Source organism: Osmerus mordax, assembly GCF_038355195.1.
Source record: "Osmerus mordax isolate fOsmMor3 chromosome 19 unlocalized genomic scaffold, fOsmMor3.pri SUPER_19_unloc_2, whole genome shotgun sequence".
NCBI lineage: Eukaryota > Metazoa > Chordata > Actinopteri > Osmeriformes > Osmeridae > Osmerus > Osmerus mordax.
Window position 1 is genome coordinate 25,567 of NW_027120390.1, and position 26,524 is coordinate 52,090.

At 46.9% G+C, this 26,524-nt stretch overlaps 3 protein-coding genes across 4 annotated transcripts; 2 read left to right on the top strand and 1 right to left on the bottom strand.

Annotated features, from left to right (window-relative positions):
* Nucleotides 1–625: 625 nt before the first annotated feature.
* LOC136938868 (uncharacterized) lies at nucleotides 626–2,081 on the bottom strand. The gene is made up of 3 exons (XM_067231778.1): nucleotides 2,060–2,081; nucleotides 1,780–1,815; nucleotides 626–1,661 (listed from the first exon to the last, which is right to left on the bottom strand). The coding sequence occupies exons 1-3, from the start codon at nucleotides 2,079–2,081 to the stop codon at nucleotides 1,003–1,005; spliced, it is 717 nt and encodes a 238-aa protein (XP_067087879.1). The 3' UTR covers nucleotides 626–1,002.
* Nucleotides 2,082–2,387: 306 nt separating this feature from the next.
* Nucleotides 2,388–4,286, top strand: LOC136938875 (succinate dehydrogenase [ubiquinone] cytochrome b small subunit A, mitochondrial-like). Of its 2 annotated transcripts, none has more exons than XM_067231788.1 (4): nucleotides 2,388–2,544; nucleotides 2,750–2,863; nucleotides 2,980–3,133; nucleotides 3,538–4,286. In XM_067231788.1, the coding sequence occupies exons 1-4, from the start codon at nucleotides 2,496–2,498 to the stop codon at nucleotides 3,701–3,703; spliced, it is 483 nt and encodes a 160-aa protein (XP_067087889.1). In that variant the 5' UTR covers nucleotides 2,388–2,495; the 3' UTR covers nucleotides 3,704–4,286. The 2 variants fall into 2 exon arrangements, with proteins under 2 accessions (XP_067087889.1, XP_067087891.1); XM_067231790.1 differs by having other exon boundaries at nucleotides 2,414–2,544; nucleotides 2,983–3,133.
* A 498-nt stretch (nucleotides 4,287–4,784) lies between these two features.
* LOC136938873 (carotenoid-cleaving dioxygenase, mitochondrial-like) lies at nucleotides 4,785–13,624 on the top strand. The gene is made up of 12 exons (XM_067231786.1): nucleotides 4,785–4,823; nucleotides 5,595–5,796; nucleotides 6,048–6,259; nucleotides 7,861–7,976; nucleotides 8,102–8,204; nucleotides 8,547–8,675; nucleotides 8,896–9,056; nucleotides 9,433–9,600; nucleotides 9,778–9,915; nucleotides 10,736–10,918; nucleotides 11,164–11,274; nucleotides 12,064–13,624. Exons 1-12 carry the CDS (start codon nucleotides 4,796–4,798, stop codon nucleotides 12,178–12,180), a joined length of 1,668 nt encoding a protein of 555 aa, XP_067087887.1. The 5' UTR covers nucleotides 4,785–4,795; the 3' UTR covers nucleotides 12,181–13,624.
* Nucleotides 13,625–26,524: the final 12,900 nt, after the last annotated feature.

Sequence of the window (26,524 nt, forward strand, 5' to 3'; positions counted from 1 at the left end):
AAAAATAAAAAACACATCACTCATCTCTAGTGTTTTGTATTGATGGTAGACAGGAGCTGAGGTGTGAGATCTAGTCTACTAAACTGAGAAGAAGCTTGTATGTACTATACCACCAACACATCTTCAGTGCTGGTCTCTGACGTCTGGAAGACGACAGACCCCTTGCTACTAGAATGCTGTGTCGAGAACATTTTCCAGTTGCAAGAATGATGAGGCCTACGAGTAAAGAGTATTAGGAAGCTATACTCAACTCAGTATAATTCATTCCTATTCTGCTCTGTAGGATTCAGATTATGATGTGCTCTCTCATCAGCGAACACCGCTGAGACACAGATTGGCTTCAGGACTGACTGCATGTATGTAGTTCTCTCAGTTCGTTGAGCTGAAGGTTTTCCCTCGGGCTGTGAGTAGGGAACAGCTGCCTCTCCAGCTGGCTGAGTCTCATTAATGAACAGTCACGACCTCCTCGTGGACTTTGCTCTCCTGGGAACATCTGGGCTCCATTCCCAGCTGCTCATCTCTGGCCTGATCTACTGAGAGGTTTGTACACACTATATTTACTCTTAATACTTAAATTACATATTTATTTAGCATACGCTTTCATACAAAGTAAGTACAAGTCATGTATATAGAGAATACAGTAGAAGATGAAGGATCAGAAGTGCAGAGTTCTAGTTAACAGTAACAGTGCAGTGGTCAGACTTAAGGACCGGTCTGTATTTACTATCCACATTGTATAGTAACATCTCAGCTACCAGTGACCAAGACTGAAAATTGCAAGACTTGTGTCTTGAGATTTAAGACATATTTGTCTTATGTGGAATGGTTCCTGTGAGATGTTGCCCCTTATTTGGGCACTGACATACACAGGAGTCAAAATAGGGGTAGAGTGCCTTTTTGGGGCAGATTTATTAACTATTCTCTAAATGATTTGCTTACAATGTTTAATTAATATTTGAAAAGTAAAATTGTGAAATATTTTATATGCTATAAAATAGTGTTCTAACGCAAATTAGGACACCTGTGCTTTTTCTGAAAGGGGCAAATTTGCTTATTGCATTTCCAGCAGTTTTGGAGAGGGTGAGGTCCGGTGGAAGACGCCTGACGACAAATACATCCTGACCCTTCCTCTGCCCTTCTCTTCGTTTTAATCTGACGCCGCAGCTTGTGGCGGGTCTCATCATCAATGCAGCAAGCAATATCCACAACTTCAATCCTGGCCGGATCCCACACACAGTCTTCTTCACGTCCTGACTTGATGGAAGTGATTCCACTATTGGGAGGCACCCAGGCACAATCATACTCCACATGCCATGTTTTCTGGAGTGGATGGTTATCGCAGTCAATTTTCTTTACTTTGCCCACCCTCACACTTAATTTGAACACCACGGCATCTTTTCTGTCACTGAGTTGCGGGTAGCACTTTGCCTTATCGATGTTGCGACTCACGTAGACACCCGCTCCCAACAGTCCATCTCGGGACCGTTGAAAACCGTTGTCGATTATATCCTCAGCATATTTCAGATATGTACCGTGAAACATGGTGTACACGCGCCCTGATGTGGGCTCCTGAGCAGTACGCAGTCCCCTCTTCTCTTCCACCGCTTCCCAACCGGAGAAATTGATTTCCATCTCGACAAACTTACACCAAGACGATATTTCTGTGGGCAACATAGTAAACAAAAGTGATCAATATTGCCTTGATAAAGCTTAACACTCCTGACACTCCCTTTATATAGAAAGTTTAGCATTATATGTGGTTTTTATAACAACACTCACCTGTTGAGGGGCAGGATATGCTATGTTTTACTTTCACTTTTGATTCTCACGATGGGACTTAACTTTCATTTGTGGTTACGTTTTTAAAGTCGCATTACCCTATATGGGCTAATCAACATGCATAGAAAATAACATTTCACACGCTGCCTTAGTACATGACTTGTGGTAGGCCTAATTGCTTCTAAGATAAATGAATTAATAGGTCAACACGCTCTACAATTAAGGAGATTTGGCTAAATCTTGGCATAATGTAGGGTAGGCTAGTTTACCGGTGACCCACACATGGTCTGTAACTGTCCCATTTGGGAGTTGAACAAAATGATCATTGGATGTAGGCCAGGCCTATGTGTGTTTATATATAGGCCTATAGATATACCCAAGCTAGATTGGCAGACACACTCCAAAGCTTAGCAATGAAGGTTTGGCGAAGGTGTAGAAAGCTTGTGGGCGCTTCGCGTCCTGCAAGCGCAATAAGTGCACCTGCAGGAGCAGGACCATGTTATTATGTAGGCCTATACATTCGCGACGGACCGGAGCCTTGCCCGTCCCACCTGAAGAGGGCAGCAAAACATCGTTGTAGCGTCCGGCACATGAATCGGAAAGGAAGAAGAAGAAAGCAGGACGGAAGGCGGCTTGTTGAATTCTTGAATAACGGGAGCATCTCAGTTGCGCAACCAACCTATCCGTGCTCATGACCTTGCCAAAGTAGTACCATCATGGCTTGCGCAGTTAGGAAGACCAGCCTGTGTATTAGAGGCGTTAAACGTAAGTTTAAAATTGAGCATCATTTATGTGTTTAGCAAACAGATCATTTCCCACAATAGCCCAATACATTTGTGTCGTGAACGAAGTGTCAAATGGGACAGCTACTGTAGAAATACAATTTTGCCACTCATCCCTTTTTGTTTGTTGTTTGTTTTGAGTGTCTGAAGTCATTGTTTCTAAGCATATTGTTTATTTTCCTCCTCAGCTCTGTGTCTGAACTCCCTCTTGTCTCGAGGACTGGTGGTGGCGAGCAGAAAGAGATGGGATGAAGAACCGCACAGACTCGCGACAGTGAGACGTTCCGTCACAACCCACTCAGGTAAATAGTGCGCCTGTTTGTTTTGGATTAAAACATATTGTGTGCTTGCGTATAGGCCTATGGGAATGCCAGAAAAAGACCAGCACTAAACTCGTTCTTGTATTTATAACACTTAGCAGCTGCTTTGGTCTCCAAGGCTGCATCCACGCACTGGACGAGTGAAAGAGTAGTCAGCGTCGTGTTACTGGGAATGGCCCCCGCAGCTTACCTGTACCCGGGCGCAGTGTTGGACTTCTCCGTTGCAACAGCACTTACTCTCCATGGTCACTGGTAGGTCAGCATCTATCTTGGTTTCCATAGGAGGAGAACATAGCTTACAACGGGTTAAAGAAGAGGATATGCTATAAACCTGTCTGAATGTGTCCCATACTTGCTAATGACTATAATCATCACCTATATGCTTTGGGTTAACCACTGAACTAACCACTTGACTTTCCACCAACCAATGAAATTCTCAGAAATGCATGTCTGGGCCTTGATGATCTGATATTCTTAATAAATAGGCCTACACTATTTGTATTTTGCTAAGGATAAATATGTCTGCTAAATGAATAAATGGTCTAAAGATGTTATGTTGTACTTATGGACTGTGTGTCCAAAAGTCTAAAAGCTTCTGATCAGTGAAAAGCTGTGGAGTAAAAATGACCTCATGTTTCCATCCTGGTGGTTCACAGGGGGGTCGGCCAGGTAGTAACAGACTATGTCCACGGTGACCTGAAGATCAAGCTGGCCAAAAGCGTTCTGTTTGTCACTTCCATGGTGACCTTCGCTGGTCTGTGCTACTTCAACTACAACGATGTGGGCCTCTGCAGAGCAGTGGCCCTGCTCTGGGGTCTGTAGGCATGACTGACAGAGGAAATAACATTATTCACTGCCTGGACCAATATACCTGGACCTGTGTTCAGACTCAAGGGAAGGGGGGGAGGGGTAATATTGTTTGCAATGTCTGTATGTTTTGTTTCAAAATTGCCCTCAAATAATGCACAGTATGTGCCAATAACAAAGCTTTGAGCATCTGTGTACATAAAAGATATAGAATAATCAATTTTTGAAATAATCTAGATATAATAATCAATTTTGTTCTTGTCGAGACACGCTTGCATCTGTCAAAAAGCGGGGGAAGTGCACATATTGTAGATTAGTTTCCTGTATAGGCCTGTAGTTAAGGTAAAGAAGTGGAGATTATCAAGCATTTCCTTTGTTGAGTTTGTAGTGACACTGATTGCTGTCAACCTGTGAACAAAAATAACTTTGGCCTCTGATCATGCTGCTTCTGAATGATAATTATTTATGTAAATAATAAAAGATGAATGAAGGAATTTCTAAAACCAAATACAGGCCATGCATGAATCAGATCTGAATCACTTTACTGTTGCCTCAATGTCAAATAAAAATGTAGTAATTGCATGGCTTTAATAACTTGGATTGGATTGTTCATTTTGTTTGTTAAAGCTCTGTGAATCTGGACACCAGTGAAAATTGATAGCTTTGTGGGAAAACAAAAATATGCATAGCGTAAATGACAAACTATTATTGTACCATATGACTATGACTGTTACAATTATGCTGTAAGTAGACTATAACATGTAAAATACATTTAAACATTTAAAATAGGATAGTAGCCTACAGCAAGCCATCTTAAGCCTAACACACCCTAGTTAAAAAAATAATATTTGTTCGTTACTGTAAATAATTATGTAGCCTACAGTAGATATGTTTTGTAAGATGTGTTGGGTTAAAATGACCACAAAGGATTTTAAATGTGTAGACTACTAGTAGTATAATTCTGTAGGTTACTTGAAAATGTGCTGTTCAATCTGTATCGGGTTTCAAGTTCATGACGTAACGAGCAGTATAGACTATATAAACATCCCACCAGTGTGAGACGGCAACTTCCTCTATCTTCTAGCCTGTAGAAATCTTTGGTCAGTCATGTCACCTGTGAAAGATGAAATTTCAGGTACGTAGTTTATTTTTTTCATAGGTTTTGTACAACTACTTATACTATTGTTATGATCATCTCCTTATCTCAATCTGCTGTAGCTAAAACACGTTAAGCCTATGTAGCCTAATGTATGCAATATGGAACAAAAAAACATGCGTTGCAAATGCAACATAGAAAGTCCCGCACTAAGCGTTGATACTATGACTATTATATAGCCTACACATATCAACAATAATAACACGCGTCTGCGTAGGCTACACCAACATTCACTGTCAGAAAATATTCGTTTTAATATCTTCGTTTCTTGACGTAGCATACTGTAACATTGACCATGTCAGAAGATTAACTTTTGAAATAGACTAGGCGATTAAGGCTTATTTAGGATTCACATTTCAGAAAAATATATACTTGGAAACGTAGCTGTCACCGCAATTGCATTGATCGAGCCGATGGCTTTTAGGATAGTAAACCGATCCCTTGAGGTAACGCCTTGTAAACACCGCGTACGTAGATTAACCCTGTGCTGTACCGAGGGTTAACAGCAGTATCCCGTGATAGTAGAAGTTTGGTGAAAGTTTGGTGAAATAACTTGCACCATTAAACCGTAATGAAGTGTAACCTATATAGCAGTTGTTGTTAAATGGTAGTTGATGCAACCTGCAAACGGTTGTCTGTTGTGCTACAATACAGTTGGTCTGTTACCTACAATGTTGCTTTGGACAAAAGCGTGTTGTAAGTGAATACACCGTAACGTAAATGTCTATCGCACGTCGCGTCCTACTGAAGACACCGAGCCCTCCGGTGGTGCCAAGCATGAGGAGCCAGCCTGTCCGGAGCTGAGGGGGCTGGAGTCCATCGCCCCCCTAGTCCGCTCCGTGGAGGAGACGCTCGAGCCCATAGCTACGGAGGTGCGGGGCAACATCCCCTCCTGGATCTCCGGCAGCCTGCTCAGAAACGGACCTGGGAAGTTTGAGTTCGGAAACCAAAAGTGAGTCGACTCTTCTTTTATGCCCATTTTGGTAAAAAATACTATTAAAAAAAACAACAACAAAAAAACAATAAATGTGTTGTCAAAGTGAGAAAGGGAGTCTTTTCAAAATAAATATCAACCATTGAAAAAAAAAGAAACGTTAAATGACACAAAATGATACCTTTGAGAGCAAAGTGAAATTTGGAAAAACAGGGAAAAGGTGTTAGATATTCAGTGTTGATATCCCTGTTATGGTTTGCCTTCCACAGCTTCAACCACTGGTTTGATGGGATGGCTATGTTGCACCAGTTTAAGATCCAGGACGGTCAGGTGACCTACAAAAGCCGTTTCCTGCAGAGTGACGTCTATAAGAAGAACAGTGAGAAGGATCGCATTGTCGTGTCCGAGTTCGGAACCCTGGCCTTGCCGGACCCTTGCAAAAACTTCTTTCAACGTTTCCTCTCTCGCTTCGAAATGATCCGTGAGTTACTATGTGGGTGAGGGCAGGGTTGAGTAGGGGTGAGTGTTGGGTAGGTAGAGGGCAGGAGGGAGTAGAGGGGGGAGTGTTGGGTAGGTAGAGGGCAGGGGGGAGTAGAGGGGGGAGTGTTGGCTAGGGAGAGGGCAGGGGGGAGTAGAGGGGGGAATGTTGGGTAGGTAGAGGGCAGGGGGGAGTAGAGGGGGGAGTGTTGGGTAGGGAGAGGGCAGGGGGGAGTAGAGGGGGGAGTGTTGGGTAGGGAGAGGGCAGGGGGGAGTAGAGGGGGGAGTGTTGGGTAGGGAGAGGGCAGGGGGGAGTAGAGGGGGGAGTGTTGGGTAGGGAGAGGGCAGGGGGGAGTAGAGGGGGGAGTGTTGGGTAGGGAGAGCGCAGGGGGGAGTAGGGGGGAGTGTTGGGTAGGGTTGAGTAGATGATGTGAGGGGACTCATGTATAAGGCCAGCTTTTAAATCCTTGTTTCTCCTCTTTGATGTTTTTTTGCCTTTCTTAACTTAGAAGCACAAAGTCCCACATTGTGCATATGGATAAGGTGGATGTGTCTGTACTGTACATGCAGTCTTACACTAGTGCTACGGTGGTATTTACCACATTTCATAACATCCCATGTGGAGAGGAAATAGAACAAATTGAAGTCGCAAATAGATAAAATAGATAAATATATCCATGTACTAATACAGCACATAATCCATTTGTAATGGAGCTACAATAGTAATAGTATGACCTATATACTGAGCAGAAACAGAGGAATATCTGTTCTCTCAGATGTTATGAGGTTAGCATCAGTTTAGCTATTAAGTTTAAGTGTTAAAAAAACTATTTACCAGTGCAAATTTCAAAATGCGATTATTTTCAAAAGTGGAAAAACTTTTTGTCAGCACATCAGTGAAAGAAATAGAAAATAAATTTTTTCAAATGAGGAACCACTCTCGTTTCCGTGGTTTCAGCTCTTACATTCAAGTGGAAACGAAGAAAAAGGGAAGAGGCCAAGGAATGTGTCAGGGGAATTCATATTTCAAACATCCATAAACTGAGCTCAGTAACGTAGGATGAGGAGCGTCAGAGACAGGAGGGTGGAGGGGATGGCCTCGCTCCAGAGACAGGAGGGTGGAGGGGATGGCCTCGCTCCAGAGACAGGAGGGTGGAGGGGATGGCCTCGCTCCAGAGACAGGAGGGTGGAGGGGATGGCCCTGCTCCAGAGACAGGAGGGTGGAGGGGATGGCCCCGCTCCAGAGACAGGAGGGTGGAGGGGATGGCCTCGCTCCAGAGACAGGAGGGTGGAGGGGATGGCCCCGCTCCAGAGACAGGAGGGTGGAGGGGATGGCCGCGCTCCAGAGACAGGAGGGTGGAGGGGATGGCCGCGCTCCAGAGACAGGAGGGTGGAGGGGATGGCCCTGCTCCAGGGTTGTGTAATGTGCTTGTGTGTTCACATGGGACGAATCAGGGAGTTGCTACAGCAGACTTGAATTTCCACCATGTGTGCAAGCAGAAAGTAAAAAAAGAAGTTTGTACAAAGTGTACCACAAATGAATTACACACACTTGTAAAATTGAAAAGTTAACTTTGATGTTAAATGTTAACTTGTCTTGTGTAGAGCCTACGGATAATGCGAGCGTGAGCTTTGTCAAGTACAAGGGAGACTACTATGTCAGCACCGAGACCAACTTCATGCACAGAGTGGACCCTGACAGTTTAGAGTCCGTGGAAAAGGTAGACACAAATATTACTAATATGATTTGAAATGCAATTTATTGCTATGTGGTAACATGTTAGAACTATGTCGCTACATGGGAACATGTCATAGCTGTGTAGTAACGTCTTCCCATTCTCTCCAGGTGGACTGGAGCAAGTTCATAGCAGTGAACGGGGCTACGGCCCACCCCCATTATGACCCCGACGGCACCGTGTACAACATGGGGAACTCCTATGGAGCCAAAGGTCAGACCGATCCTCCAGAGAGTTATTATGGCTCAGTTAAAACCGGAGACGCCCTGTCGTTGCACATCGCTGTCTCGCTGGAGTCAGAGTCGAGACTTGGCCGCTTAGAGGGGGTTCTTTGGTGACCTCACAATCTGGCCGGAGCTCTCGCGCTGTTGCCACGACGACCCCCGGGGGAAAAAAAAGCATACGCACGCTCCTCGAGAGAAACACAAACACGGAACTTAAATCGCCATGGAAATGTACAAATACGCCGTGGTTGTCTGTGGAGGATGTAAAGTAGGACGTAAACATGGTAGACACAGTGCGGGCCGCGTTTGACAGGTGTTTATGTGTTTCCAGGCGCCCTGTACAACATCATCTCCGTCCCGCCGGCCAAGAACGACGCCCAGGACACCCTCCATGGGGCGAAAGTGTTGTGCTCCATAGTCCCAGCAAACAAATCCCATCCTTCCTACTATCACAGCTTCGGTAAGCCAGCCATCTCACTGTCGTTACAGACCAGTCCTGGACTCTGACCAGCTAAATGCTGTTCAACTACACATTTCTGATCCTTGATTTTCTGGTGTAGTTTGTAAGATGGGTATATGGCTAAATGAATACAATGTAAATGTCCCACACTGTCCCCGCCCCCAGCAGGGCAGCCCCGGGGTGCGTACCCATGCGTGACTGAATCTCTCTCCTCCCTCAGCCATGTCCCAGAACCACGTGGTGTTCATCGAGCAGCCCATCAAGATGGACCTGCTGAAGATCGTCACCTGCAAGCTGAGGGGCAAGGCTCTGAGCGAGGGCATCTACTGGGACCCCGAGCAGGAGACCGTCTTCCACCTGGTGGACAAGCACACGGGCAAGGTGAGACGTCCACCAGCCTGGTAGTGAGCTAATGAATAAGGTCTAATGTTGTTTGTGTAGACCCTTTTAACAGGCATGTAGGCATGCATGTAGCCGAGTTGATTTGGTTCAGCTCACTCCTCAGTGTAAACACCGCCCACCCACACCATTGAATTTACTTAATTGCTTAATTAAGTAAAGGAAGACTGACAAGAGACCCCATGACACCTGTCACATGACCCCATGACACCTGTCACAAGACGTCACAGATGCCCACAGATCCGCACCGACAGCCCTCCTAACACCTGCCTTGTTTACCCCCCCCCCCACACACACACACACACCTGTCTTCTCCCACATCTCCCACATCTCCCACATCTTCCCCATCTCCCCCCAGGTGAACTCAGTGAAGTACCACACCAAGCCCCTGTCCACCTTCCACCAGATCAACGCCTTCGAGGAGGACGGCTTCTTGGTGCTGGACATGTGCAGCTCTGACAGTGGGGAGGCCATCAACAACTACCTGATCCAGAACCTGCGCCAGTCAGGGGAGGCCTTGGACCAGGTCCGAACACACACACACAAACAAACACACAAACACACACCTACATATGTAATCCCTCACACACACACACCTACATATGTAATCCCTCACACACATACCTAAATATGAATGCTTTAACACAATTTAAATCCTGAGTGTGAGGACTGAGGCGAGGGTGATGTCCCGTGTGTTCTTCAGGTTTACAACAACATGAACAAGGTGTTTCCCCGGAGGTTCGTCTTGCCTCTCAATGTGAGCGCTGACACGCCGTCAGACGAGAATCTCAACACCCGGCCCTCCAGCCTGGCCACCGCCGTGAAAATCAGCAAAGACAAGGTAGCCCTGACATGCGCTTGAGCATTTTAAATATACTTTTTTCTGGCAAATTGTAAAGCCTTTTCACTCTACAAAAAAAGACGAAAACAAATGAACAAAACAGGAGAAAAACGACAACAAAGAGAAACAAAAAAAGGTGTTGGAGATGCTGTTCTCTTCTGTGATGATGAACACACTGGGTTTGAAACCAGAGCTGAACCAATCCCAGCTCTTCACAATTCAAACACAGGAGCTGCATGTTGTACAAAGTTCAGTTTGTCTACAGCCCTGAGCCATATTGACTTCAGTTGGTTAGAGTTTAACATACTGTAGATTGCTAGTTTAGAGTTATTTGGAAAAGGCTATGATCCGTATGCTAAAGGTCACTTATAACATCCCATGAAACACTGGTAACAACGAGAAGTTATTCATTCATCTCCTAACTTCACGGATCAGCCATATAGGGGTGGTCAGATGGCTGAGCGGTTAGGGAATCGGGCTATTAATCAGAAGGTTTCCGGTTTGATCCCAGGCCATGCAAAATGATGTTTTGTCCTTGGGCAAGGCACTTCACCCTACTTGCCTCAGGGGGAATGTCCCTGTACTTACTGTTAGTTGCTCTGGATAAGAGCGTCTGCTAAATGACTAAATGTAAATATAGATTTACATTTAGAAGGGTTTTGTCCAGAGAGTCCTCCAGACTTGAACAGACTGTTGATCGTAGTTATCCAGAAAACGCTGTAATCCGAACACTAAAGGGCTAAGGTGGTAAAGCAGTTTTTTTTTTTTTTTTACAACAAGCGGTTGTTCACCCCTCCCCCCCCCCCCACACACACATCAGGTTTTCTGCCAACACGAGGATCTCCATGGCAACGACCTGTGTGAGTACGGCGGTCTGGAGTTTCCTCAGATCAACTACAGCAGGTGTAACACCCGGCCTTACCGCTTCTTCTACGGCTGTGGCTTCAGACATCTAGTGGGAGACTCCCTCCTCAAGATGGACCTGGAGGACAAGACCTTGAAGGTGGGCCAGCTAACACACACACACACACACACACACATTAAGCCATCGAGGGTGTTAAGAAGTGTTAAATATAGTCAACACGTGTTTTGGTGAACTGGCTACAGTGAATGACATCCTCATGTCAGTGTAGGATATCAGCAGCAGTGTGTGTGTGTGTGCACGTGTGTTTTGCGTGTGTTTTGCGTGTGTGGTGTGTGTGTGGTGTGTGTGTGTGTGTGTGTGTGTGTGTGTGTGTGTGTCCTCAGGTGTGGTACCAGAAGGGCTTCTTCCCATCAGAGCCGGTGTTTGTCCCGTCCCCTGATGCTGTGGATGAGGATGATGGTGTCATCCTCTCTGTGGTCCTCACTCCTTCAGAGGTAAAGACCAGCTGGCCTGGGCTGGGCTGGGCTGGCCTGGGCTGGGCTGGGCTGGCCTGGGCTGGGCTGGCCTGGCCTGGGCTGGCCTGGGCTGGCCTGGGCTGGCCTGGGCTGGCCTGGGCTGGGCTGGGCTGGCCTGGCCTGGGCTGGCCTGGGCTGGCCTGGACTGGGCTGGCCTGGGCTGGCCTGGGCTGGCCTGGGCTGGGCTGGCCTGGGCTGGCCTGGGCTGGCCTGGGCTGGGCTGGCCTGGGCTGGCCTGGCCTGGGCTGGGCTGGCCTGGGCTGGCCTGGGCTGGGCTGGGCTGGCCTGGGCTGGACTGGCCTGGGCTGGACTGGGCTGGCCTGGGCTGGACTGGCCTGGGCTGGACTGGCCTGGGCTGGCCTGGGCTGGCCTGGGCTGGCATGGGCTGGCATGGGCTGGCCTGGGCTGGACTGGCCTGGCCTGGGCTGGCCTGGGCTGGCCTGGGCTGGCATGGGCTGGACTGGCCTGGGCTGGCCTGGGCTGGCATGGGCTGGCATGGGCTGGCCTGGGCTGGCCTGGGCTGGGCTGGGCTGGGCTGGGCTGGCCTGGGCTGGCCTGGGCTGGCCTGGGCTTGACTGAAAAACAGCAGCTGTCCAAGTCAGAAAATGCAGACTGTACGGTAGTGATATAACAGAATGTGAAGAATGTAAACAATCCAGATCAGCTGAACTCAGAACAGAACATCATCTCATTAACACAGGTTACAGTCTCATTCCCAGTGTCGACAGGGTTTAATATAATATAATAAAGTTATTCTCGTCCCTCCAGGACAAGGCAACGTTCCTCCTGGTTTTGGATGCAAAGACCTTTGAGGAGTTGGGGAGGGCCGCGGTACCTGTGAATATTCCTTACGGATTCCACGGGACCTTCAATGCAGCTGTTTGAATCTGCATAACACCAGACCACCAGTGCCAACACCCTAACCTCTGACCCCTAACCCTAAACCTACACACCAAGTCCAAACATCTTAACGCTACTCCTGACTCCCAACCCTCTAACCTTGAACCTCCACCCCAGGTCCCAACACCTTAAAGATGCTGTAAAGTGAAATTGAAAATTCGTTTTAAGTTAATAACACCACAGAAGAATGTGTTGTTAACTACCCGTCCAAATTTGAATGGAAAAAAAAGTATGTTAAATTAGACTTTGAAATCGTGAGTCTCTGCTTGAGACTGGGGGGCGTGTCGCCTGAAGGAACTGAAAGCTCCGCCTACTCTAATTTATTGAATTTAGCAACAACAGCAACACTAGCTAAATCAATTGCAGAACAGACCTACCTGCAGTCTCTGAGTGTTTCATGAGTTAATTACTTTGTCTTTGCATTGTACCAGCTGAGTAACAGAATGCAACCGCCTGTGATCTGATAGATAGGTCGCGGTGAGGAAGATAGGTTGGGTTTTTGCCACGCCTATACAAAACCTGAAACGGTCTAACTCCACATTTCAGTGCGACAAAGTTTTCGCGCTTTGAACATGCTTTCAGGAACTCATTTCACACGTATATAATGTAGAGAAGCAAATCATGGAATTTGCTTTACAGCATCTTCAACCTTGCCCCATAACCCTGAACGCTCAGTGTCAACACCCTTTCCAAACTCTAAGGATGTGGGAACAGATGTTCTTGTGTTGGAGGTCTGTACTCATACTTATACTGTGAAGAACAGAGGCTCCGGTTCAAGTATTATGTAACCAAACAGTTACTGTTTATTTTTTAACGTTTGCTAATGTGTTTACATGGTTGCAATTCATTGTAGTATGAATGATGGAATCCAATCTGTAATCAGATGTAATGCCTGACTAACATGAATGTATATTACATAATCAAGCTCTATATCATGCGATGTACTAAAATATGGCCTCTTAATTTGGTATGTATTGTACTTTTGTTTACGTTTTTTGTACTTTTTCCTCTGTTGCCTTGAAATACTGCATATTTTTCCAGTATTTAACCTTTTTTTCTATGAACACAAGTCAACCACTTGTTATTATCTACAAACTGTTATCAATGATTTTTTTATACCAAGTTCTTTCATAGATTTATTATAAAGTTTGATATCCTGATCTTTTTTATAACTTTTATAAGAAAATGATTTGATCTCTCTTGAAAAAACACTTTAAACTTCGTCACCACACATATCAAGTGACAGGACAAGCTCTTTATGATGAAACAGCTTTACAATAGCTTGAATACTGGTGTATCTTTAACCACATTTTACTATTATAGCTTGTCTCTACTGTTTCAGAAATGGCAGTACAGGACCACTGGGGGGCGCTACCCCCCACATTAAATGCAATTCTCAGATGTTTCAAATAAAAGTTTTGTAATTTTATTACGTTTTACTTAAAGACACAAAAGGATCTGCTCTTTGTTTTGTGAGACTTTAAAAAACAATCCACGAGTGACTTAGAGTATTATATTGAGCATACCACAGCAGCTGTGCACTCAATTTCTATAATGTCGATTCCAACCATGGGTAATCTCAGAGGATAAAACACAAATGTACAATAAATGTGTGAGGCATACATGCAAACTATGAATTCATAGGTTGTGTGTGAACCACACTGTGTGTGTGTGGTACTGCAAGGATCTCTCTGACAAACAAACCCTCAGATTACCCATAATCCCCTACATCAAACACCTCAGGAGTCGTGCTCTCAGAGAGAGGCCTTCAGAGCCCTTCACTCATCGCCATGGATCCCAGAGATCCTGTTTCCTGCCAACAGGCCCGCTTTTATTCTCCACCTGGAATATCTCGGCACACAAACCTGCGTGTGTGCATGTGTGTAATGGCTGTGTGTGAATGTGTGTGTTTGTAGTGTGTGTGTGCAAGTGTGTGTTTGTTTGAGGGGGGGGGGAGGGGGGGGAAGCGAGACAGAAAAAGGACGACAGAGAGAGCCTGTCTGTTTCACCCACAGTGTCTGACGCCCTTCTGTTGCACTTTGGTTATTTTGAGGCCTCATCCATTAGCGTAGTCTTCAGGCTCGAGGCTGCAGACAGACATCACCACAGAGTGAAGAGATTAGTCAGAGAGCATTGGGTGCGCTACAGTCCTCCAGGCTCAGACAGATGCAGGGAGATGGGAAGACAGGGAGACAGATACATTATTTGTTCCTTTGTCCTATTTTTGAAAGTAAGAATTGGAAAAAAGAAAACTCAGGGAAGCCAGGCTGTAATTTCTTCATCTGCCACTAGAGGTCAGGATAGGGGCAGATAACAGGGCTGGAAAGGTGGTGGAGAAGTCCTGCACCTGTTGGAGGAGATCAGTTGGCGACTAAAATAGAAGACACAAAAAAACGTAGAGAAATAGACTGTAAGTAATCACATAAAGGAGGTGGGATTAAACACTGGGGAAACTGTTCCTTGGCTGGCGTACTGTAGATTACTTTGATGTTGAAGTAGTGGTTCAGATAATTCCTTCAAAAATCTAAGAATGTGGTTAAAATATACATAAGAGTGAAGGAGGACATGAATGAGTGGAGAACGGTGTGATTATGGTCCAGTACTTTACACCTTACTGAGAAGAAGCTGGGTCTTTTCTGCAGCTGTGAGGCCATTTCACTTTCATTATGTGTGAATATGGTGTGAATTTAGTGTGAATAGGGTGTGGGTGTGTGTGTGTGCATGTGTGCATGTGTGTGTGAGAGAGTGTCTGTGTCTGTGTGTGTCTGAATTTGGCGTGTGAGTGAATTTGGTGTGTATGTGCCCTGCAAATCCCCACCAAACACCTGCCCTGGCTGCCCCCCACTGCTGCTGCATAGCCACATCAAACGCACCCCGCCACAGAACGGAAGCACAAGTACACAGAGGAGAGAACAAAAGAGAGGGAGAATGGATTGAATGCTTTCTTTCGTAGTTTCTCATAGCCAGTTTAAGCTTCACAGCTCAACCACTTAAGAATGAAAGCTCTAAATCTAGCTATTAACGGTTACCGAATCTTTTATTGCCGGTGAAATTTGCAGGGAGAAGCTGAGATACTGAATGGAGTCGGAGGCTTTCAGATTTTTCGAAGGGCTTTCCTACCTTGGCTGAACATAGACTGCAAAGACACACACACATTTGTAAAACAGATATTGTAGTATTTCTTCAGCAATCAAGCTATATATATATGTATGGTCTCTTAACTGAGCTGTAGGGAAAACAAATTAAATCCTAAATTTGATGCAGCTATTACAGGCATGGACAGACCCACCTGACTTGCTGGGACCGACTTTGGTCAAGGTCAACCTGTGCACCATGACAAACCAGAAGAACCCAGAGCGTTGATAGAAACTGTAACGCTACCAAATGAGATGACTGACTAGTACAGCTTCTCTTCCCTCTACTCCCTCTGGGCCCGCTGCAGTTTAGACAAATGAATCGGCAAAAAATGAACTAAATTAGCCAGAAACACATGACCGTCTAATTCTCAAATTTTTACGTCTGTGTATGTTTGTTCACTGTATCCTCATGACTGGGCTCATGTCTCCTGTGAGGGTTCCATTTAGTCGACCAGATGCATGTGTGTGTGAGTGATTATGAGTGTCTGTGGCTGAGTGTGTATGTCTGCACGTTTGTGTATGTATGGTTGTGTGTCTGTATCAATGTGTGCGTGTATGTGTGTGGCCTAGATTCTTGAGTTAGTATGTGTGTGTGTGTGTGTGTGTGAGAGAGAGAGATAGAGAGAGAGAGACAGAGAGAGATAGAGAGAGAGAGAGAGAGTATGTAACTAAATCCTCATACTCCTGCTAGCACATGGCCAGACCTATGCCAGTAAGAACGAGAAGAGTCTTTTCTGACTCATATTTTCATACTGTATAAGATCGACTGTACAAGCATGTACACGCTTATAGCTACACTCAGACACTCCCACATACTCAGTCCCCACCATGGTCTTTCAATACATCTACTCTGTGATTCACGTTAACCCATAAAACATGTCTGACATATTAATCAGGTTCCTGTGCAGTCTGCTCCACTGTCACGAGAGGAGGGCTCTCATTGGGCCTTCGTAGCTTCCTAGCAGCCAATGAGAGCAGGCTGCAACTCTTCTCTCCTAGCAACAAGACTCCTTTTCTCTCTAAGCAGCGCAGTGAGCAAACCGACACCCATAATATTACGACATGAATAATGGCAACTTAACAGCTTTGTAGCGGGGGGCAGGGAAGCAACAAGCCCCCCCCCCCCCACTCACACACACTATAGTCTCTCTCCCTCTTCCTTTTTTCCTCTCTCTACCTCCCCCTCTCTGCCGCCCTCCCTGTTTCCCTCTCTCTCCCTTTTTCTTTCTCTCTGCCTTCCTCTTTCTGTCTCTTTCCCTCCTTCTCTCCCTCTGCATCCCTCTCTCCATCTTGGCTGCCTCTCTGTCTCTCCGAGTGCATTCAGTCCACTCCTGTTTCACTGTCTTAAAGGAACAGCCCTGCATATTTAAATCCGGTCTGCACAGGGGAATTGTGGGTAATGGTGTGCACTCGTTGACCTCCCCGCGCTGTGCCTGGGCCCCCTCCACACACACACACACAGACACACACACACAGACACACACTCTCTCTCCCGGGGGGGAGACAAGGCACACACACACACACACACCCTCCATTTGCAGCTCCACTGGCTCCACATCCAGCTTCCTACGGTCGCCTCACCAACATGTCAGAGTAAAGACGTAGCGACAGAAAAGAAACAAGCAGCTACAGGCTAAGGTACTTTGATTCTTCTCACTAAACCCTTCTGGTTCAAGTCCAACTGCACCTGCTGAAAATTATTGTTATCATCAAACTGTCCACATTCAGTGATATGTTTATTTAATGTTTTATATAAAAATCCCTCATGTGAACATTTGTACAGGACAACCATATATGACAGCACAGCTGTGAAACTTAAACCCAAGCAGATTTGAGCTTTAAAACACGCAAAGCACTTACAGGATGATGGCAGGCTCCTACAGTACGCCTCACATTGATTTCTAATCAAGACAACCCTTAAATAAGGTCTGTAAACAGCAAGGAGAAGCAGAGAGTAGCCACAGAGTCTGGCCCATGGCAGACTCTGTCCTTCTTCTGCTGTTCTAGAATGTTCTACAGAACCTGTTGCCAGGCTACAGCAGACCACTTAAATCACTGTAAATTGTCTTTCTGCTCCCCCTTCCCAGCTAGGGGGAGGGAGGGGATGGGATGGGATGGGGGTTATGGGGTTCACACACACAGGATGTCATCACGTGATCTTGTGCATTGGCTTGTGAATCAACCAGTGCCAATATGAAAGTGTGAGTGTGACTGTCAGAGGGTCTTTTACACCTCCCCAGAAGCCGGTGTGTGAAGTCTCGGTGTATTCCCTGTAGCCTACCATATGTTATACCAGGAGCTGCCAAACTGCTAGCGCTCATACCACAGTCCTACAGCCAAGCCAGCACTCGCCCCACAGACCTGCAGAAAATCTAGCGTTCAAGCTAGCATAGTCAAGCTAGCACTCTCCTCCTAACACAGTGCTACAGCCTAGCTAGCACTCATGCCACTGTCCTACAGCCAAGCTAGCTATCTCCTCCTTTCACAGTCCTACAGTCAAGCTAGTGTTCAAGCTAGCACAACAAAGCTAGCACTTTTCCACCACAGTTCTACAGCAAAGCTAGCTCTCTTCTCTTACTACAGTCCTACTGTAAAGCCTAGCTTGGTCTCATACCACCGTCCTGTAGCAAGCTAGCACATCCTTCTGTAGCAAAGTGCTACAGCCTTGCTTGTTAGAAACATTCCTTCCATTTCTGGAAGTTCAGCAACCGTACCTACAGCCAAGGCGAACACTCGAAATGGCCGAGGGGTCAAAATGGCCGCTTTCCTAATATGTTTCCCCTTGCAGGTTTGTTCTCTGCTGTCCTGGCTGGGGAAGCTGGTGTGCTGGGCGGGTGGCTTGTCTCCTATCTGTGTGAAAGGAGCCAGTGTAGCACTGAAAGCCAGGTGTTTCCTGAGCCCTAGGCCTCAGTGTCAGTGACAATGCCCTGGCTGGGACAAAGACACCATTGAGAGGCCAGTCTAGGGCCTGGGACCGACGTATAGGCTTACACACTTTGTCTAGTAAAAGTCTCGGACGCTAGATATCAGAGAACAGACTTCCCTGGTTCGTAATGGGTTGGTCAACGCTGTAATTAGAAAGTAGGTGTTACGGTGTCTACAAGGGTTACGTGTCGATGTGGGTGGAGACTGAGAGTTGTAAGAGGAGTATGCCAAGGGAGTTTTAGGAGGATCATCAACTGTCTCCTGTACCCACAATCCTCGTCAGCCCCATCTCTCCAGACTGACCAGTCTGACTGGGCGGCCGACCCCCTCCACTGTCTTCGCTCCCTCTCCACCCACCCTCCGAACAAGGCTTGTCATCTCCTCGGCTGTCAATGAGCCGAGACAAGGAAGAGGCTTTCCCTTTGAAGCGCGCTCCCTCCTGGCCCGCTGGCCCCGCCCCCCTGTCTGCCAGATCAGACCGTTACAGTCCGCCCTCCTCCGCTCTGCGCCCACGCTCAACCTCAGTTGACCCCCCCGCCCCTCTGCCCCTCCACCCCGTCTCTCTCCCTTCCCCCTGCCTCCGCCCCCCTCTGCCCCGCCCCTCTCATCCTCCACCTTTCCCCCTCCCTTACTCTCTCCCCCTCAGCTCTCTCTCCCCTCCCTCACCCACCCGCTGCCCTTCAACTCTGACACCCCCCCCCCCCCTCCCAACCGCTGGAGGTTTAATATTCCATGGCCCCGTGCGCCCTCAGACGTGGTGGAGGGGCGTTAACGCGAGCTGACACCCCAGATTAGCGGCAGACATCAGGAATGCCGCGGCGCTTTTGAGCCACGTGGACGCCGGCCAAAAGAGCCCCAGGACGGAGGGATCGCCGAGGAGACCTGGGAAACAGGGAGACCTCCTGGACCATGGAGACGCACCACTCTCACACACACACACACACGTCACACACAGACTCACACACAGAGTCAAACACGGCACCCCAGACACCCCAGACTATGTGGAGTCTGACTCTGCGGTCAGGTTGAGAGGTTTCTGGGTGACACCTGAGGCTCAGCAGGTCAGTTCCACTTCAGTCGTTTCAGCAGCAGTCTCTCTGCCATCTAGAGGACCCCCCCCCCCCCCCCGCCTCTCTGTCATGCTTTGTTTCACCAGCCACAGTGGTGTGAAAGTGAGGGGCAGCTCCTCTGTCTCTAATCCCAGAGCTCTGCAGTCCGTCTGACGGGCTTGAAGGAGGGGTAAGAGGGTGTATGAGAACCTCTTCACATAGGGGTTGGGAGGGTTTGGGGGGGTAGGGGGGTGTGGGCCACCCTGCTGCCTCAGACACCTGGCGTTTTGTTGGTAGTCAGGGTTGCCGTGGTAACTCAAAAGACTTACCTTGGTCCCTCGGCCAAAGGATTGTTGGCCACCGTTGGTGCACATGACTGGGCTCTGTGTGTGTGTGTGCGTGCCGCGGAAAATGTGGAGGGGGGCCATCACACTTACAAAGGTTTAAGTACTGACTACGATTTTTTCACTAAAGTTAAAGTAAAGAGGTATGGGCTCTGACATATACAAGTAAAAAGTTGCCATTACTACTACCTGTTTTTGTGTCACGCTTAGGGTTGCCAACTTTGTCACTATAAAATATGGGACAAAAGGTGGCAAGGTATTGTGCAGGTGTAGGTTTTGTATTGTTTTATGCCATTTGTTATAATGATAGCTTATTGGCAAATTGGCGCATTTACTTAACCTATACTGATGCGCGTGGGTGGGTTGTGATTGGATGATGACAGGTGTCGGGATCATTCTCAAGTGCTGTGATCAGCACTGCTGCTGTTGCTGTTGTAACAGTCAGTGGTTAGATCAGTGTAACAGTCCATAAATGGGACATGGGAGGTCACACATGGGACAAATCAATTAGGTCCAATATAAGGGACGTCCCGGCTAATACGAGACAGCTTGCAACCCTAGTCACCCTGGTAACTGGAATTCACATCATATTAATACATGAATACAAAAAGACACTATGGACATGCGGCGCATTTGCCAGGAATCCTTTTTGACACCGACAAAGGAATGTCTATATTCTAAGTCATGTCGGCATTGCTAACTCCAGAAGAATATTCAACCAGGAGAGAGGAGGAGGCGAAAAGGGGAGAGATGAGAAGAGGAGAGGAGGAAGAGGAGGAAGAGGAAGAGGAAGAGGAGGAAGAGGAGGAAAAAAGAGAAGAGCGGAGATGAAAGAGGAAAGGATGAAGAAACAAGAGAAGAAAGGAGAGAAGGAATGAGACATGAGAGGAGAGAGGAGAGGTGGAGACAAACGGGCGATCGTGGATAGATAGGCAAAGGAGGGACGTGTAGATGAAAAGCTACAGTAGAGAAGTGAAGGGAGTGCTAAAAGGGATGAGAAAAAGAGGGGTGCGCACTGAAGTGTTAAGGAGGTGTGAAGGAGGCGGGGTGAAGGAGAACAGAGGGTGGAGAGGAGGTGGAGGAGGTGGAGGAGGTGGGGGAGTTGGAGGAGGTGGGGGAGGGAGAGAAGAGATGAGGGGAGGGGAGAGGGGAGGGGAGAGGCGGGTTTTGGAGCGTAATAAAAAGAGAAGGCAGCGGAGTTAAACTGGATGGAAGGAGGAAGAGAAAAGAAAGGGAGAGAGAGAGATAGAGATAGATATATAGATAGAGAGAGAGACAGGGAGCGAGAGAGAGAGAGGCCCTCTGAGTAAAGGGGCCAGAGAGAGGAGAGTTTGGAGGTGGGAGAGATGGGGGAATCAGAGACAGGGTGAAGAAATTGAGAGAGAAAAAAAATAGTATTTCTTCTGTGCAAAGAGAAAACCAGACAAGACTGGCCTGGCTAGACCACTGTGGAGGGTTTGGTTACTACTGGAGTTCTGTTCTGTTACTAAGATACTCCAGCTGACATCACATGACTGTTGCCCTTCAGATATTTTCCTGAGGACCAAAAAAATAGTTTTCGAAATGTAAAAATGTTATATGTAACAGAGGTGCTTGGGGTTGGCTTGTAAACATATGTTAAGAAAAAGAACACGCTTTCTTATTTGTTATAGTTACGCGTCTATTCAACTTAATGAACTAAATTGAATTACACGGCTATTCCTGAGGTTGTTCACAGTTGTGACATCATTAGAATGCCCAAGACAAACTTCATTTAGGCACAATAAATAAACAATAAAAAATTTAAATTAAAAAAGAGTAATATTTTTGGAATGTTGATAGCCCAAAACCAGTGTCCACGGGGGGGAATAATTAATATAATGTAAATGTAATACAAAGGAGCTGGTTCACTTAAAGGTACAGACTGTAACTTTGCTATGAAGAAGGGTTTGAATACATATATGTTTACATGTGTATAATGATAATAATAATAATTCTATGATGAGCTGGAGTTCTGCCTTCCTGTTTGTCTTTCCCCTGATACTTCCCAGAGCTCCACATCTGGGTCTAAACAACACGTAACTCTGCTTAGTTTGACATCAATAGCCTGTTATATGTGAGCAGCCAGACTGTAGGGTTCCAACAGTACCAGGGGCTGGGGCACAGTGCGGTTTGGTCACCATCATCATCACCATGCTACAATCTCCCATCAGTGCAGTTCCCTGTGTCTGTCTGTCACTGGTTATGCTTGATGAAACTCTCCGTCGTTTTTTTATTTGAAATATACACTCTGTGTGTTTGTGTCATGTTTTACATTTTGTAACATCAATAAGATAGATCTGGTCCTAATGAATAAGAGAGGGGTCCTGGTCCTGGACAGGACCTTAGGGTGGGATTCTGTTCATGTGCCAAGACAGAACACTGAGCCCGCTCCCTTTCCCTGTTTCTGTCTCCATGGTGAGCACACACACACACACATACTCATGCACACACATACAAACATGCACACACACACACACACGCACATGCACAGACACACACACACAGACACACACACGCACAGACACACACAGACACACACACAGACACACACAGAAGCTTGGCAGCAGGGAGAGTACTCTATAGCTCTGTGCTCTGGTCTGTCTGCTAAAGGATTAAGGAGCTGTGAAGACCTCCCCACTCTCCCTCTGAAACACAGGGCTTTGAAGAGACCCTGCTTTTACTGGCCATGAATAGTGTGTGTGTGTGTACGTGCGTGCGTGTGTGTGTTCCCTGAAGGATTGCGAGAACAGGGGACAAAAGTATCCACCCTCAAACTGGAATCCAGCAATTTATTGAAAATGTACTTGAAAACAAAGAAATATCGACAGAGGGGAATATTTTGAATAATTAAAACATTCGTTATGTATTATGTATGTGGTATTATGTACCAAGGAAACATTCTAGTGTTTTTCATCAATGGAAATTTATCAATGTGTGTTTGAAGACTTCAGTTCTTACCAGTTACTGTAATATAGAATCTCTTCCACATCATATTACACATCTTCATTTCCTTCAAATCATTCTCTGTTAAACGGAAAGACTGAATAAAACATTTAGACAGTCATGTAATTACGTTGTTAAGAGGAATCCTTCATGAGAGACGGCAACAATAAAATATAAATATTTTATGACATAAAACATGACAACAACATGAGCCACATTCTTCTTTCTCTGGGGTAGAATGTGACAACAGCTCCATTTGAACAGTAAGGCAGGCCTCAGGTACAGACTGTTCTAGACTGACACACACACACACACACACACACTTGGGGACAAACTGTTCTGTGCCAGGGAACCTGCCTTAAAAGGTCCCTCCTATCTCCCTCTCTCCTCTGGACATAATGAGACTCTTGAAAGAGGAGGAAGAAGGAGAGGAAGGAGAGGGAGACGAGGGGAGGGGGAGCAGTGGGAAGAAAGGGAGGATAGGAGTGAGGGAAGGAGGGAAGGAGTGAGGGAAGGAGGAAAGGAGTCCACAACATATTTAACACTGCTAACCTTCTCTTTAAACATACACACACGCACAATGGCACAAACAATGGCACACACATGCACACACACGCATGCACACACACAGGTTAAAAAAAAATCGGTATAACCCCATCTTCCCAATTACACAACAATCAAAGTACAAATTCAAAACAAAATATCAGTTTGCATTCCTGAGTATCCCAGATCTTCTGGCTGAGCGGAGGTCTTTTCTCTGAGAGCTGAAACGTTAGATACTGTTAGTTAGGAAGGCCTGGAAGGCTGGGTTCAGCTCTGCTAGCTCCATTACCAGGCCCGGCTCCAACAATATTCCTATACATGATATTTTAATGACAAGTAAAATAGGAGGCTATGCACACGTACCACACACACACCTACACACCACACACACACATACCTACACACCACACACATACACCCACACACACATATATACCTACACACCACACACACGTACCTACACACCACACACACACACACACACACACACATACACAAACCTACACACCACACACACACATACCTAAACACCACACACAAACAGGTATTAATAGTACCTTTATGGAACAGAGGAGAGGCAACAGAAACGATGATGTCATCATCCCTGGACAGAACACGCCTCCATGCTGGGTACTTTACCATGCTGTCAAAACACACTGACTCAAAACCAAGCAGAATTAGAGAGAGACAGACATGAAAGCAAAACACTGTGACTCAAAAATAAGCAGATCCGAACATGAAAACAGACTAACTCCCATCCTCTCAAAAGTCCCTAAAATCATTCTGGGAAGAGAACACACACACCACATATACACACTGCACACATCATACATACACACACCACATATACACACTGCACACACACACATCATACACAGACACTCACTCAGCCTGCCTCACACACACATGGATGGTACACACACACACACACACACACACACACACACAACCATAATATGCACACCATACACAAATAGGAACAGTCCAGCTCCTATGACATACATAAGTTAAATCCTCTGATAGGGTTCATGACAGGATTATATACTACGGAGAGGAGGAACAACAACAAATAGCCCTCTCTACCTACCCCCCTCTACTTCCCCCTCTGCCTCCCCTTCCTCCTCTCTACCTACCCCCCTCTACCTCCCCCTCTGCCTCCCCCTCCTCCTCTCTGCCTACCCCCCTCTACATCCCCCTCTACCTCCCCCTCTGCCTCCCCCTCCTCCTCTCTACCTCCCCCTCCTCCTCTCTGCCTCCCCCTATACCTCCCCCTCCTCCTCTCTGCCTCCCCCTCTACCTCCCCCTCCTCCTCTCTGCCTCCCCCTCTGCCTCTCCCTCCCCCTCTCTGCCTCCCCCTCTACCTCCCCCTCCTCCTCTCTGCCTCCCCCTCTACCTCCCCCTTCTCCTCATTGCCCCTCCCCCTCTTTCCCTCCCTCCTCCCCCTCCCTCCAACATATCTTCACACTGCACTTCATCCCCTGTATAAAGGACTGGTCTGTATACACACATGGATTCTACACACACGCACACACACGCACACACACATGCACACACACAGCGTAGAAACACAGTTAAAGTGAAGATCGTGATCCATGTCTTGTATTCATCATCCCCCATTGTTTGATTTGATCGACTGACATGGATGCAGCTGGTACCTCTCTGTCACAAACAAACTGACCTGGTAGCTTCAGTCTCCGTGGTTACGCCAGGACAGCCCCACAGCAGGTTGTGGACGGGGCTCTGAGAGCTGTAGGATCCGGTGCCGTCACAGTATAGGAGATCTACGCACCCTAGTGATCACACACACGCACACACACAACCACGAACAGAGTCAGGCTTGTGCACCAACACAGAAGCCATCTTTGATGTCTGCCTAGCGTTTCAGGGACCTCCCCGCTCTAATAAGCTTAAATGTTGGGAGCGGTCAGAGCTGCCCCTCCACCGCTCTCTAATCCCTCCTTTGATGGTACGTGAAGCAGGGAAGCAGGGAGATCCATTGAGACCCTGGAAGTCTGCTGGGAAACGAGACAGGACAACCTGCAACACTGGGAAGAGCATCAGACACTTTTCTCTTTACACCCATCTATTATCTCTTTCTCTCTGTCTCTGTCTCAGTTTCTCTCTGTCTCTCTCTCTCACAGACACATGCATGTGTGCATGCAATCGCACACCCAATATATCACATCACACAAGCAAAAACACACACGAAAAAAACATTCAATATTCCACCATCAATCAAATGGACACACACACACAGACACAGACAGACACAGTAGTGAGATAAGACCCACTCTTGATCACTAGTGTTTGGTCTGAGAGCAGCTGTGGGGGCAGGGATGTGACAATGTCAACAGACCATCCAACAGAATCCACCTGCTCCCACTAGCCCTGACCCTGGATCAGTATCCAGCCCTGCTAGACAGCAGTCTGGGCTGCCTGGCCTCTGCTAAGGCCGGTCCCAGATCAGCCAGTCAGATCCCCCAGGGCATCTTGGGTTATACCTGGTTACAGCCTGTTACACCTGGTTACAGCCTGTTACACCTGGTTATAGCCTATTACACCTGGTTACAGCCTGTTACACCTGGTTACAGCCTCTTACACCTGGTTATAGCCTATTACACCTGGTTACAGCCTGTTACACCTGGTTACAGCCTGTTACACCTGGTTACAGTGTAACCGGTGTGTTACTGGTGTAAAAGGTGAGTTACGGTGTGATAGGTGAGTTACAGGTGTGTTCTAGGTGTAACCGGTGTGTTACAGGTGTAGGAGGTGGGTTCCAGGTATAATAAATGGGCTACAGGTGTGACAGAACAGACCTTTGTGAGCCTGCCAGAGACTCCTAGATAAAGATCATCAGATTAGATGATATGAGTCCTGGTTAAGGCACATGTTTTTCTCAGGTCTACAGTTTCCACCCCAATCTCTTCAGATCCCTTTCTAAGAGGGACACAGAGAGGGAGAGAGAAAAAGAGAGAGGGACTGTTAGAGAGAGGATGAGAGACAGAGAGGGAGAGAATGTTAGGCAGAGGTAGAGAGAGTGAGTGAGAGAAAGAGAAAGAAAGAAATTAAGAAAGAGTGAGAGTAATGTACAGAGGGAGAGTGAGAGGAAGAGAGGGAGAGAGGGTAGTGATGATGGAGGGAGGGAGGGAGGGAGGGAGGGAGGGAGGGAGAGAAAGAGTGTCATTTACCCACTTGAAAAAAAGAGAAAATCACATACAGGGCTCCTGTCTGGTTTCCATGGCAACCTGAAGGCTATTATCGTACCTTGCCATTCATTATGAAAGGACTTTGGTGGACAGAGAGAGAGAGAGGGAGAGAGAGAGAGGGGGGCAGAGAGGGAGGGAGGGAAGGGGAGGAGGGGATGGAG

Bases quoted from the DNA above. Each gene is read 5' to 3' on its own strand.
- LOC136938875 (XM_067231788.1), top strand. From the start codon at position 2,496: ATGGCTTGCGCAGTTAGGAAGACCAGCCTGTGTATTAGAGGCGTTAAA. The intron at 2,545-2,749 runs GTAAGTTTAAAA...TTTCCTCCTCAG, and splicing joins GTGTATTAGAGGCGTTAAAC to CTCTGTGTCTGAACTCCCTC. The intron at 2,864-2,979 runs GTAAATAGTGCG...TATAACACTTAG, and splicing joins TTCCGTCACAACCCACTCAG to CAGCTGCTTTGGTCTCCAAG.
- LOC136938868 (XM_067231778.1), bottom strand. From the start codon at position 2,081: ATGGGACAGTTACAGACCATGT. The intron at 1,816-2,059 runs GTGGGTCACCGG...GAGAATCAAAAG, and splicing joins GGGACAGTTACAGACCATGT to TGAAAGTAAAACATAGCATA. The intron at 1,662-1,779 runs GTGAGTGTTGTT...TGTTGCCCACAG, and splicing joins CATATCCTGCCCCTCAACAG to AAATATCGTCTTGGTGTAAG.
- LOC136938873 (XM_067231786.1), top strand. From the start codon at position 4,796: ATGTCACCTGTGAAAGATGAAATTTCAG. The intron at 7,977-8,101 runs GTAGACACAAAT...CATTCTCTCCAG, and splicing joins GTTTAGAGTCCGTGGAAAAG to GTGGACTGGAGCAAGTTCAT. The intron at 8,676-8,895 runs GTAAGCCAGCCA...CTCCTCCCTCAG, and splicing joins TTCCTACTATCACAGCTTCG to CCATGTCCCAGAACCACGTG.